We start from the raw sequence: 13,149 nt of genomic DNA, 5'->3' as shown, positions 1-13,149 counted from the left end.
GTTTTATCACCTCATGTAACATTTGATTTCATATTAAATTTTCAGGTTAAAGTGCTTTTTTTGTCTACTTGCTATCGTTTCAAATCCATAGTATTAAACTGTCTTTTCACAGTGACATGGATGAACAAAAATATATTTTCTTTGTTCAAATGTGACCTGAGAAAGAAATTTGATTCTGATTCTCTCTCTCTCTCTCTCTCTCTCTCTCTCTCTCTCTCTCTCTCTCTCTCTCTCTCTCAGGAATCCAGGCATTTCATTGGATTTTGCATGGTACAGTATAAATATTTAAACAGACTTTTACATATGCAGCCATGGGCTAAAGTCTAAGCTCCTCTGGTCAAAAGTTGTGAGAAAAAAACTTTACTTTTTACACCCTTTATTTGCTGAATTTAACATATTGGGGTAAGGTAACACAATATGGTCTGTGCAAAAAAGTACAATATATATTTTATGTAGGATAAATATTTACTTTTATTCCCTGTAAAGGACTTTCTCATTCCTCATTCATAAATGTACCATTACACCATATGATTGTATACATACAGTGCTTGGCATAACTGAAAAATACACAAACATACACACAATTTCACAAACAAACACACTTATTACCTAGTGAAGCTCACAAACCTGCAGTAACAGAAATATGGACCGATAACTATATACATAGTTTTTAGTGCTGTAGGAAAGTACATAAACTTTACCATAAGAAGGGATAAAAGGGAGATGGGGAGGGGAAAAAAACCCTCACACACAGACTGTGGCCAGTTGTTCACGCAGGATGAATCTATTTGATTAGTCACTCAGACTTCCACTTCTTCATCTGACCCAATCATGACCTCTGAGTCTCTTAAAACACAGCAGGTGAAACATTTACAGATAATCAAGCCTAATTTGTTCACACACTGATAAGAGATAAGCAGCAGAGCAGTGTGTTGGGAAGGAGGACTATTACTGATTTACCAAATGGCAGAAAGCCCAGTAGCGACTGTGCTTATTGGTAGAACGGATATATTAACCAGTTCTGCTTTTCAAATATTTACATATTCAAACAGATAGCAAATAAACAATATTTTATATTGTTTTGTAAAACAACAAGAGTTTTACAAGAGGCAAAAACCACCAGAGATCTGAGCTATGCAAATAATTTAGTTCTGACACACTGATTTGCTGCTATTAATAATTTAGACTACAAAATATTTCCTCAAAAGAATAATTCATCAGATAATTTTGAATGGAATTAATTGTTTGCTTTGATCATCTGATATCAACCTTTTTGAAGTAAACTGAAGAATTAGAAAAGCCATTACAGCCATTCAAACAGTTACACAAAAATGTATACATCTTTTTACACTGATCAGTTTCCACCACAATCTTAAGTTCATTAAATGTTATCATTCCATTTGAATATCTGTACTGCTGCCAGACTAATGCACCAGTTACAAACATCAAAATTCCTACCTAGAAATCAAATGTTGAAACATGCATAAAATTAAACCTTGCACTAATATTAAAATATTATTTGCCAGGCCAGTCTGATCATACCCATTTCATATGCTAAAAGGATCAAAACTTTTCTTGAAAGGATGCGAGAAAACACAACAGACTTCAACAACAAAAAAGTATTAATGTTTAGCGATCCTAGAAGGAGCAAGAATGTCTCTTGGCTGCTTCTTATGTTTTATGTTTCTCATTCTTCTGGCTTGTCCTCCACCACTGCAGCTCTGTAAGAAAGATATTGAAATACAATTTAAACTCTGATTTGGACTGAGCAGGATTGATTCTTTTCTTCATCTCTGTGTTTGCGGAAAAAAAATGAAAGGCTCACAAATGCAGCATGTAATAACTACATTCATAATCTCCACTCAGTGTGAACAACAGCTCAGAATGTATTTTTCTACAGCTTGTATTTTTACAAATAAAAAAGAAATCAAGCTAATTTAAACTGCCTCAGATTTAGCTGCTAACAGACAACTTCAGCTAGCTCTTCGCTCAGCTTACTATCTGTTAACAATAGATAAACGTGTTTGTGTTCCACAAAAAAATTCTTAGTGTTATAACCAGAAAAACACAAGTGTATCATTACTTACAAAATTTACAGATAAGTAAAACCCTTCTCTGCAAACATTAAACATTACATTTTAAATAAAGTTGTCAAGATGTACTCTTACACATCAATATGCAAGCCAAAGTCATTTTAATATTTTTAAATATATAATTACTTCAAACTGCACTCAGTCAACACTGGTACTTAACTAGTAATTAGTTTGTTTAAAAATACTTACTTGAGAGCGAAGCTCCTCTTTCCTGTGGCTCTGCTGCAGTTAAAATGATGTCTCTCCACCTCACACGGCTCCTCGGCTCGAGTAGAATCATGGGATTCTTTAAAAACTTAAAAATCCCTTATGACGAAGTACGTCTTCTGGGGACATTTCGAGTACTGTCTGGTGCATACTACTTTATATTTATATTAATGATTTTTATGTACTGCTATCACCCACTATTTAGGATGCCTAAATATTGTTTTAACCTTGAGGGATGCCTAATCGTTTTAACCTATGTATTCACTCCATGGCAATCTTTGGGTCAAGAGGAAGATATGGTTCATTCTTCTGAAACAGCTGGATTAGTAGATACACTAATAGTGTAGGAATAAAAATACATAAATATTAATAAATTAAAACAAAACAGTACTGCATCCTAGCACAGATACAGTTTTAAACTATATACTTGATATTACACTGGATCTTTTCATCCTCGCTATGTTTAATTCATACAATCATTCATGTTCAGCAACCACATTACCCTTTTGAGGGTTGTGGTGAGTACAGAGCCTACACACACCTATTCATTCACACCTATGGACAATTTCACACAGCCAATTCCCCTACAAACTTGGTTTTGGATTATATTGGAAATCCTGAACACCCTGAGGAAACCTACGTAGACATGGGGAGAACACCCCAAACTCCTTATAGACAGTGACCCGAAGCAGGGATTGAACGCCGGACCCAAAAACCCTGCAGTTGTCTAATAACTAACCGTACTAACTGCAGATTCATTGTCTGTAACTGCTTGTCCACTTCAAGGTTGCAGTTGGTCCAGAGCCTAGCCATGGGAGGACCTAACGGAGGACATATCAAGCTCCTCACAGACAGTCACCTGAAGTGGGGCTTGAACCCACAACCCCAGCACCCAGGATCTGTGTGACAGTGGACAGTGACACTACCTGATGCGCCAACGCACCACCCATCATATGTTTTGGAATTGGTTTATTTTGTGTTGTTAGAAAAAGCTCACTGGTGTTGACTCTCCCTTACCTGTGCCATCAGGTGTGGAACGGACATAGGTGGGCAGCATCTTCACAGAGGCAGTCAGATTGGTGTCCCTGCCCAAGCCTTTGTCCATCTCTCTTCTAAAGCGCTTGGACACGTCCATAAGGTTCTCTTCTGAGAGTCGCATGTGATACAGATACTTATCCACCTGAGGATGTGGGTGAGAGATAGACAAAGGAAAAAAGAAACAAAAACAACACAGGTGAATGACCTCAGCAATGCATTCAGTCCAACAGAGGGGGCAAATTAGTATGCAAAAGTCTGGACAGCCCAAGGGGCATAAACAAATGGTTGTATGACATGTTTGCATAATGCCAGCTGGGTATTGTAGAAAGAATACATTAATGAACAAAACCTCAGTTTGACAGAATTCATGTTTGTATGTTCCAGTGTTTATGCATTACAAAGCTGCCCTAAAGAATGCAGTTGAATGCAGATGAAACACAACATTAGGTTAATACTATTTTGCCCAACTTACTGGTGCACAAGGATCCATGAACATTAAAGCTGCAGTCTTCTAAAACTTTGTTCAAATCGATGTACACACATTTGTTTATTTTTCTTTATGGAACTCCAAACTAATGCAGTGATGAAAAATATACATCTTGCTTTCCCTTGCGATATTCAAACTACACCCTTTTTAAGTTATTGTTTATTGAATAAAATTGCTCGTCATTTTCAGTTACTATACAAGAGTAAGCAATTATAAAAAAGACAAAATAGGAGAATGTCTGAATTCTTGAATTACAATTATACCACACACACACACACACACACACACACACACGTAAAAATACTGCTATATCACCCACACTAGCTAAGAAGATATTTTAGAAACATGGTGACATCCTTTCAGGACAATAACCATAATAGTGATAATAATATGAATAATGTTATTCGGTATCTACTGACAAGATAAAAATAAATGTTAAGATAAAGATTAACTTCAGGTTATACAGTGCACTCCTAGCAATTCTTAATTTCAGGTGGATCTATCACACACATTGCTAACAGTGTGTATAACATCAAGCACATATCCAAGCAATCTCTGACACAAGTTAGTTTGTGAATATCTGCCCCTATCATAATTGTGATTGCTGTAAAATTGAAAGCACCTAGGAGAGGGGAGAGGAGAGGAAATAAAACACCACCAGGCCAAAGACCATGCAAAAAAACTAGAGACAGTGAGTGATTAAGTATGTAGTGCCTATAAATGTTGTATCCAGTGCTTCAGCATGCACATCAGTGGGTGGCAAATTGCTTATGTAAAGAATATCAGCTCAACCATAAGCTCACAGGACACCTTTGAGAGGAATAAGAATGTCAGTTTCAAGCCAAGCTTTCTTGGTTAACATGAGTGCCTAAGTTCACAAATGCTCTTTTGACTGAATGGGCACAAGTTATTTTAGACACACTCCAAACATTTGTGAAAGGCCTTCCCAGAAGCCTGAAGCCAAAAAGAAGAGGCTCATAGTTTTGGCATGGGATGTACAACAAACACAGAAGTGTTACTGTTATAGTAGTGTACAAGGCGACATACTTCTGGCCAAAGATTTAATTTAAACCAGTGTAAGACAAAAAACTAATAATAATAATAATAATTTAAAGAATTAATTGGGAACACATTGCTAGTTCAATCAGTACAAAGTAAATTAATTATAAAAGTATTTTTTGTAATGCTGTATATGGGACCAGAAAGTTATTTACAAGGGATGTCACTCTTGAACAACGTCCAGCATGAGGCATGTGACTGTATAAATAAAGCATATACTATTCCCACCCGTCATAGGCAAACTGAGCGTGACATTTAAAATACTGAGGAAAATGTCAAGGAGGTTGAAAAGCCAACAATTTCTCACTTTGCTAACTTTGCCCTTGGCATTGTATGTGTGATGTAATATGATCACAGGTGACACCCCTGATGACTTATTATGAGAATCTATTATTTGAGAATCTAAAATTTACCTGCAACTCTACACATACAAAAGAGGAACCAGTCACACACAGATTATTCTCCCGGTAACTTGAGCTCGATGTCACAGGGGAGCAAACATGCCTCTACAGCTTACTTCCTGATACTGAAAAGCCTCTTTTTCCTCATTCAGACTCAATACTTCAAGCCATGTTAACCAATGTGAAAAAGGGAATAATTATTTGAAAGCACTGCACTAAAACTATTGCTATGACTGAAAGTGTAACATTCCCTTTAGTTTTATTTTACAGTGCAAAAACTGTCCATACTTTTCTAAAATAAGTGTCTGATGTGGTATACAGGGCTGTCAAATTAATAGATTAATCAATGGCCAAATTATTTACTTCTTTGTATATATATGCTTCAGGCTCTCTAACTACACAGTGCTTTCCTTGTAGAAGATGACCCTTAAATTGCCAGAATTGCACAATCCAAGAGTATGCTCCAGTCATGTGAGGTGACACCAGAGAGTAGGGAAGACACACACACACACACACACACACACACACACACACACACACACACACACACACACACACACACACACACACACACACACACACACACACACACACACACACACACACACACACACACACACACACACACACACACACACACACACACACACACACACACACACACACACACACACACACACACTGATGTCTCCCTACACTGCACAGTTAACAAACCCACAAATACGCAATAACAGAATGTTGTAATTATATCCTGTGTGGTAATGAGAACAAGGGTCTGACTTATTCCAGCTAAACTTGTGCAGCATTCTATATTGGTGCACAGGCAACTGAGGATCTACTGAGCCGCGAATAGCCCTGCCTGATCAGGAGACAAGCTGCCCTTTCATCTGAACATAGAACCTGATTCCGTTACCCTGAGAAAAGTCAGGAAAGTTGTCACAGAAATTGTAAAGCAACAACTCTTCCATACCAAGCAAAGTATCACAGAAAATGGAAAATAGGGCATACTACAAACATCGTATGGCAAATCCAGAGCTGTGTAATACAGGTGCTGGTCATAAAATAAGAATATCATGAAAAAGTTGATTTATTTCAGTAATTAATGGAAAAGGAAAACAATAACCTAATAACAGTTTAATTAACACAGTAGCATATACTGTATTTTTAAATAATCTCACCAAACACCCTTATTTACCTATTATTTACATTATTCTAAACTTAAACTATTATGTATATATCAATAGCTATTTTCAGAACGATCATTTAACAACAGTTAATATCAGCTATATCAGCTCAGATGACTCCTCTGCCTGTTCTGAGGTGATGGACTTCAATATAAAATATCTGGGATGAGTTGAAGTGGCTTGTCATCCAGAAAATACTCTTTTGGTTGAATACATTCATGTCCTTACACTTAGGATAAAGTTTTCTCAAAAGAGTAGATGCTATCACTGTGGTAAACATTACAGAAGGAACAGAAGGTGCCTACAAAGCCCTACATTACAAAAAAAATCATAAATTGAAAAAAGAAATATATGGCATCATTATATTCACAACACCCTAGCACCAAATATAAATGTACCCTCAGAAAGGTCACGGGCAGAACAGCCTGTTCTAATAATCAGGTACGTACTGACCAAAACTGACATGACACATAACACAAGAGTTAACTTAAGATTCACAGTAAAGCAGAATGAGAAACTGTAAGGAAAAGACAATTGATTGCTGTGATACTATCATGTGTAAGAAGTGGAGTCACCAGGGCATAACACATTAAACATTGGCTTTGTATGTATACGGGGATGAAATTTAAAAAAAAATAAAATAAAAAAATTAAAAAAAAACACAAGAGAGCCCCAACCCTCTGTGCTTTATAGCTATTTTCACAAAGCCTTGAAGACACTTGACACTCAAGTGTTTCCCCTCATAGCAACATAGGACACTCAAAAGCTTCCCCAGACACTCTCATCACTCTGACAACAGAGCTGCAACATACACCAGGCTGCTAGGAAGAAAGGCACAGCTCATTGGGTCAGGCAGTGTTACATTCACTTAGAAAAGATGACCTCAATAGGGAGGTGGTGATACACATATTGTCTGCTCTTGTGGCACCTTCAAACAAAACTACTCACAACCTGCCAGAAAATAGTTTATTTCTAGAGGTAGAAAATTAAATGGACACCCGAGCAGGCACATACTGTATATGCCTATGGTCAACATAGTCAATGCCCAGAGCTGGCTAGAGAGGTATTGAATCCCAAAGCACTGAGCTGTAGATCACTAAATCTGCCCACACTTTAGTGATGAAGCTACATCTTATAAATATAGAACATACTGTAGCAGTCTTTGTAACAAGAACTAATCCTTCAGCATCAGTACCTCACCTGACTAATGCTCTGCATATGCTGTAAATCTCTCTGAGAAGAGTGGATGTTGTTGCCTAAGAGGGCACAGTAGTTAATTTAATTGCTGAAGAAATGCTGCCTGGACAAGTGTCCAGAAGCTGTTGGCCATATAGCCAACAAGCAAAATTACAAAAAAAAATCTGTTAGAGGTAAAATCAATATCCTCTTAACCTCATTTACCAGCACAACTTCGGAGTAATAATTAAAGTGTAGGAAACACTACTGAAAAACCAGAGTGGCATCACATGGCATTAGTGTGGAAAAGCTGAATTGTGCTAAACACAATAATCACAAAGTCTACTTGACTACCTCAATAGAAACACACAATCCAGTCACAAACATGTGCTCAGCTTTTAAATGCGTAGATTTACAACATCTAAATACTAATGCCAAGTGTAAACTAGGCCTCATATCAGACAGCACTTCATTTTATGATTGTATCGTCTGAGACTGAAACCACACCCTGAGAAATCACCAGGGAAAGTCTACCTACTGTGCCTATCATATGCTTAAAAACACCTGGTAATTCAGCATGCTTTCTGTTTAAGCTTTCCTTAAACAGAAACAGAAACTTTCTTGGTTTAAGATTTCCTTCAAAAGAAAAAAAAGACAATGGCATATCTGTAAACAGTGTTTGTGACAATGTGAGACAGTGTCAAAGCCCACACAGTCAATCTCCTTACTCTGAATGATGTCAGTTCTCAACTCAAACTTTTCTGATGATAAACCACCCTTCTGCCAAAAAAGTTTTAAAATCAGCTTTAAACAACAGTTTGAAAAATTGGCAACTCTTTATTTTAGTAAAAAGCCAGTTCCTCGCGCCAAGTACAACACTTTGATGAACATGAAACTGAGTGCTGAAAGTGAACATACCCAAATAATTAGCATAAAGCTGATACCAGTAAACATTATGGCAAACACATAGAGCTCTTTTTGTCAGATTTAACTAAAAAAAAACAAGCGAAAACTTTTGTCAATTAGAGACAAACTTCACAGACAGCTCTATACAGTTTGAAATTAACACAACAACGAACGAATGAACAAAAACAGTGGATAGGCAGAGAATTGAAAGAATATTACAAAATATTATAGTTACTGTGACGAATTACATCACAGTACACTTTTCTGTGGATAATGACCATAATTAGTACTTCTGGACTACAGAACAAATGTATGTGTCATTTTATGTTCATTATAATTTGCCCTGTTTAACTGTACATAATATAGAATAGTATATTACTTGTGTCTGTGTCAAACCTATCATGATACGCTATGGTGTACTGTGAAAAATTCTTTTTTTTTTGCCATAATGCCCACCCCATAACAATAATTAACGCCACATTTCCATGCCCTATTGCATAGCCATCAAACCTTGACAAACTCAGACAACTGAATTTGATTAAATAGCAGAAAAGTAAACTTTATGCTATATCTGTATTTTTATCCTATTGTCCTGCCCTAAAGATAACAATGTGATCTCAGTATGACTGTGTACAAACACTCCAGGGTACAAAATCACACCGAATGCACTGGATATCCTTCTCTTATCATGGTTTAAAGGATGTTTGATTTGTCACTCCTCTTCTCTCTCACCCACACACGAACATCTAATTGCAGTGGCATTTAGAGCCATTCATAGAGGAGCAGATGTTGAAGGCACGGCCTCATGCTAACGTGGTGACACACTGTTCAGGCCAGCACAAGGCAATCAGGTAAAGTCAGCAACCCAGGGTCTTGTTCACACTGAGCAAGGGTGCTTTACCTGTTGGACTTGGCAAAATATTCTTCAGCCACTAAACATCTGATCATAAATCTGCTAGATATTACAATTTTAATCAGGTGTAATCAGATAAGCTCAGACTTATCTATAATAACTCAACACATAATTAAAGAATGTAGTTCACCTAAGTTTACTGGCTGATAATAAAATGTGTCTGGGTACTAGAAGCAAACCAAATGAGGTAAGTTAATGCTAATGATGTATGAAGAAGGTGCTTTACTGGATGATAATGAAGCTATCTAAATAATACAATGAGGAGGAGATACGTTCATACACATGATAATTTAAGATGACATCTAGATGCATATTTGAAGATGTACATCCACAAGTAATGGACCTTTATTAAAAGGAAGTAAATCTGTAACATAAGATGAACACTTAACAGCATGGTTGTTTTTTTGTTTAATTAAAACTACTCTTTTGTAAACGTATTGCGAATGGTGGTTTCACTACTTATTAAAATGGGGTCTTTAACATATAATAACGCAACACTTATTAGGCCAGAACAACTTTTAAATAGCCATTTACAACAGGTTTTCCGTCACACACGAGGACAATTTATTCAAATTATTCATTGGCCAACCCTTGATACAGTTTGAGGGTGAGCTGCGTAGAACGCTTTCGGCTGAGAGCTAAAGTTACGTGATAACGAAGCTGTTTGAGGAGGCCTACCACAACTAAACCAAACAAGACCAACTCAAACACAGAGCTGCCACAGAAAGACAACACCTATCCATTATTGAAGAGGTGTGCTTCGTTTACTCGACACTGTTGGTTCTCCCTCTTCCTCCCGCCCTCCTCCTCTTACTCTCCTCTCTCTCAACGTTAAAAAAATGCGGAAATTAGCCTGTCGTTTTTAGTGTCCATACAATCAGCCCGACACATTTTGATTAAGAATTAAAAGGTCTTTCCTATATTTATAAAACATATTAAGAACTGTAAACTAAACTTTTAACTTCATTTGAGGCTTCCACACATGAGTGACCCCCTTAAATGATGCAACGTTCTTTCCTTTCCCTTCTTCAACACGTGTAAGGATAAGGTTGGAGATTAGAAAACTAAGGATGAACAAAACTTGTAGGTATCTTGACACAGTAGAAATAAAAACACTATAAATGGTCGTCTTACTAAGGGTAAATAATAAGTATAGCAAAGTGGCCACGATTAAGTCACCCGGCTTTTCTCAGCTTCTACTTCGAATTGATCCGTTCCACCTTAAATGGCGTAGCACCTAATTGGCGCCTCACGCGCCAGAATGGAACTCCTGTGTCATTTAAGGTGGAATAGAAAATTAGGAAGAAGCTTAAATTTACTTACATTTTGCACCTCGTCATGCTGAAGCTCAGAAACGTAATACGCCAACAAATGCGAAGCTATCATCGCCGATGTGTGTTTGTTTTTTCTTTTCCGTAGTCTTTTCTCAAGTTTCACTAACTCACTCTCTTAAGCCTCAGCGTCTTCAAACTCTTCTTTCTACTACAACCAATGACGTCACAATATCGCCACGCCCATTCGTCCCACGTCTTCTGGAGAAATCTCGTCATCGCTGTTCCCGCCTATTATTGGTTCGCGCAGAGGTGTGCTTAGTCGTCAAACTCATTCAGAGTGGGTTGATGTAAAAAATGAGAAATTCTGAAGAATTTGACAAAGTCAGAATTGTTTTTAGTTGTGTTGATAGCAACACAAGACTTTACCACAAGACTTTACCACTGCTAAAACCTCCCACACAGAAAGTTATAACATAGTTACAAAATAGATGTTCCCTGGTGCATTTTATTTTGCTAAAAAGATGGTTACAAAATACATAAATATGATGATGATGATAAAAAGATGATTTGTTAAATATTTCTGTTGTATTTCTTCAGCACAAATTTAAACCCCATTAGTGGGGCTCCATGAGGCAAAAATAAAGGTGTTTATGCAGCAAGCCAGTAACCATGCCTTAAACACCAGCAGATGTAAAAAAAGATATGTAAAACTATGTAAAAGTTTGTGGGCAGTGAAAAATATTACCTCTTTCTTCAACAAGTTCCATTTTCATATGTCATCTTGATATCTCAAGGTGAATGGAACACATAAACACATGCACTATTGTAAGATTGGTACAGAACACAAGGGCAGAGTGGCACAGGCCTACAACATGTATTTGATAGACCTATGCACTAACGGCCTATGTGGTGGGCAGGTAAGATATCAGCCAAAGCTGAAGCTTGTTTTGTTCATTTCAGTGCTTTTCAGAATAATTTGGCAGTTACTACATGATCTGAAGAAATATTTAGAGTGTTGGTGAAAGGAATCAGACCTCTAAAAATTTCTATGAACACACTTACACACACCTTTTCAGATTAGATTTGGGCCCAAAACACACTTGCTGATGAAGAGATACAGACAGGGTGTTGCAAGGGAAAATAGTCCCCAAAGCTATCTGTTGTTCACAATTTTATGACTGTGAATATTGCACGTAAAAGGTCATAAGACATTTGCAGGTTAACTCATGGTGTTGTTTATTAAATAAAATTATTATTTGAATTATAAACACTAGATAAAAAATACCATATAACAAAAAACCTTTTAAAATTATTTTGTTTTAATCTCAGCAAAATTTATTGGCACATTTACATCACTTTAACTTTACGTAGTGTTGTCTTCTTACAATGTGAGAATGAACAGAAACACTGTGGATTTGCTTTTGTTTGTTTGTTTGTTTACAGATCTTAACCAAAACTGAAAATTCATTTTCTCCTATCTCTCTTATTATCTGATGGGGATAGCTTTGCTTTTCAGTCTGGTACAGTTATTAGGAGCAATGTTCTCTGTATGTTTTTTTTTTTTTTTTTTTTACCTTCAGGTTTGGAAACTTCTGCGTTTGATTTCTTCTGCTTGGACTTTCCCCATTTCTATGTCATGTATTATATATTATCAGAAGTACTTCCTAAAAAGAATAATTTATGCCTAATGGTTGTTCTACCTAGCCCAGTCGTGTGTTCTGTGTTTATTGGGAGAATAAATGCATAACTGGTCAATTCACCTAGAAAAAAGATGATTTTAGTAAATAATGGATTAACACGGTGTTTTTATTTTCCAGGAAGATCCTTCCTAAATGTGGATGATATTGCTCAAGTGTCAAGGTCAAAGGAAATTAAAAAAAAAAAAAAAGTGCGGACGTGCAATTTCTCACACTACTTTTTCTCTTGCTTCAGTCCATTTTGCAACAGTTTCTTTATAACACAGGTTGTTACTTACATTTCCTTTATGAAATCCTTTTCTTGAACTTTCAGAGACATTGTTCAGCTGAATTCATTACCAGAATGGTCATAAAATTAGAATATCATTAAAAAGTTTATTTATTTCAGTAATTCCATTCAAAAAGTGAAACTTGTATATTATACTAATTTATTACACACAGACTGGTGTATTGTAAGTTTTTATTTCTTTTAATTTGATAAATCTAACTGACAACTAATGAAATCCTGTTGAAAAACTTTTTCATGATATTTTAATTTTATGACCAGCACCTGTACAGTATAATTCCAAAAATGTTGTAATGTAACAGCAATTTCTTGATTAAAACATAGTGTAGCATAGTGTTGCTTGAGGTGTAGTGACGGAAAGAAAAAACAGCATTTCTTCATTTTTGTAGAAATATATGTGTTTTTAATGTTCAATTATTTGTCATTGT

The 13,149-nt window shown here is 36.4% G+C and overlaps 1 protein-coding gene across 1 annotated transcript in view; it reads right to left on the bottom strand.

Moving 5' to 3' along the window:
- LOC136677738 (hexokinase-2-like) overlaps positions 1-10,970 on the bottom strand; it is a 64,498-nt gene extending 53,528 nt beyond the window's left edge. Inside the window, exons 1-2 of the mRNA XM_066655336.1 lie at positions 10,788-10,970; positions 3,318-3,480 (exon numbers count right to left, since the gene is read on the bottom strand). Coding sequence (XP_066511433.1) covers positions 3,318-3,480; positions 10,788-10,850 — 226 coding nt within the window. The 5' untranslated portion in view covers positions 10,851-10,970. The remainder of the gene's footprint in view (positions 1-3,317; positions 3,481-10,787) is intronic.
- Between the last annotated feature and the right edge of the window lie 2,179 nt (positions 10,971-13,149).

The sequence above is a fragment of the Hoplias malabaricus genome, chromosome Y, assembly GCF_029633855.1.
Source record: "Hoplias malabaricus isolate fHopMal1 chromosome Y, fHopMal1.hap1, whole genome shotgun sequence".
Classification (NCBI taxonomy): domain Eukaryota; kingdom Metazoa; phylum Chordata; class Actinopteri; order Characiformes; family Erythrinidae; genus Hoplias; species Hoplias malabaricus.
The sequence above is the reverse complement of the archived record's forward strand: the minus strand, read 5'-3'. Positions and strand labels throughout refer to the sequence as shown.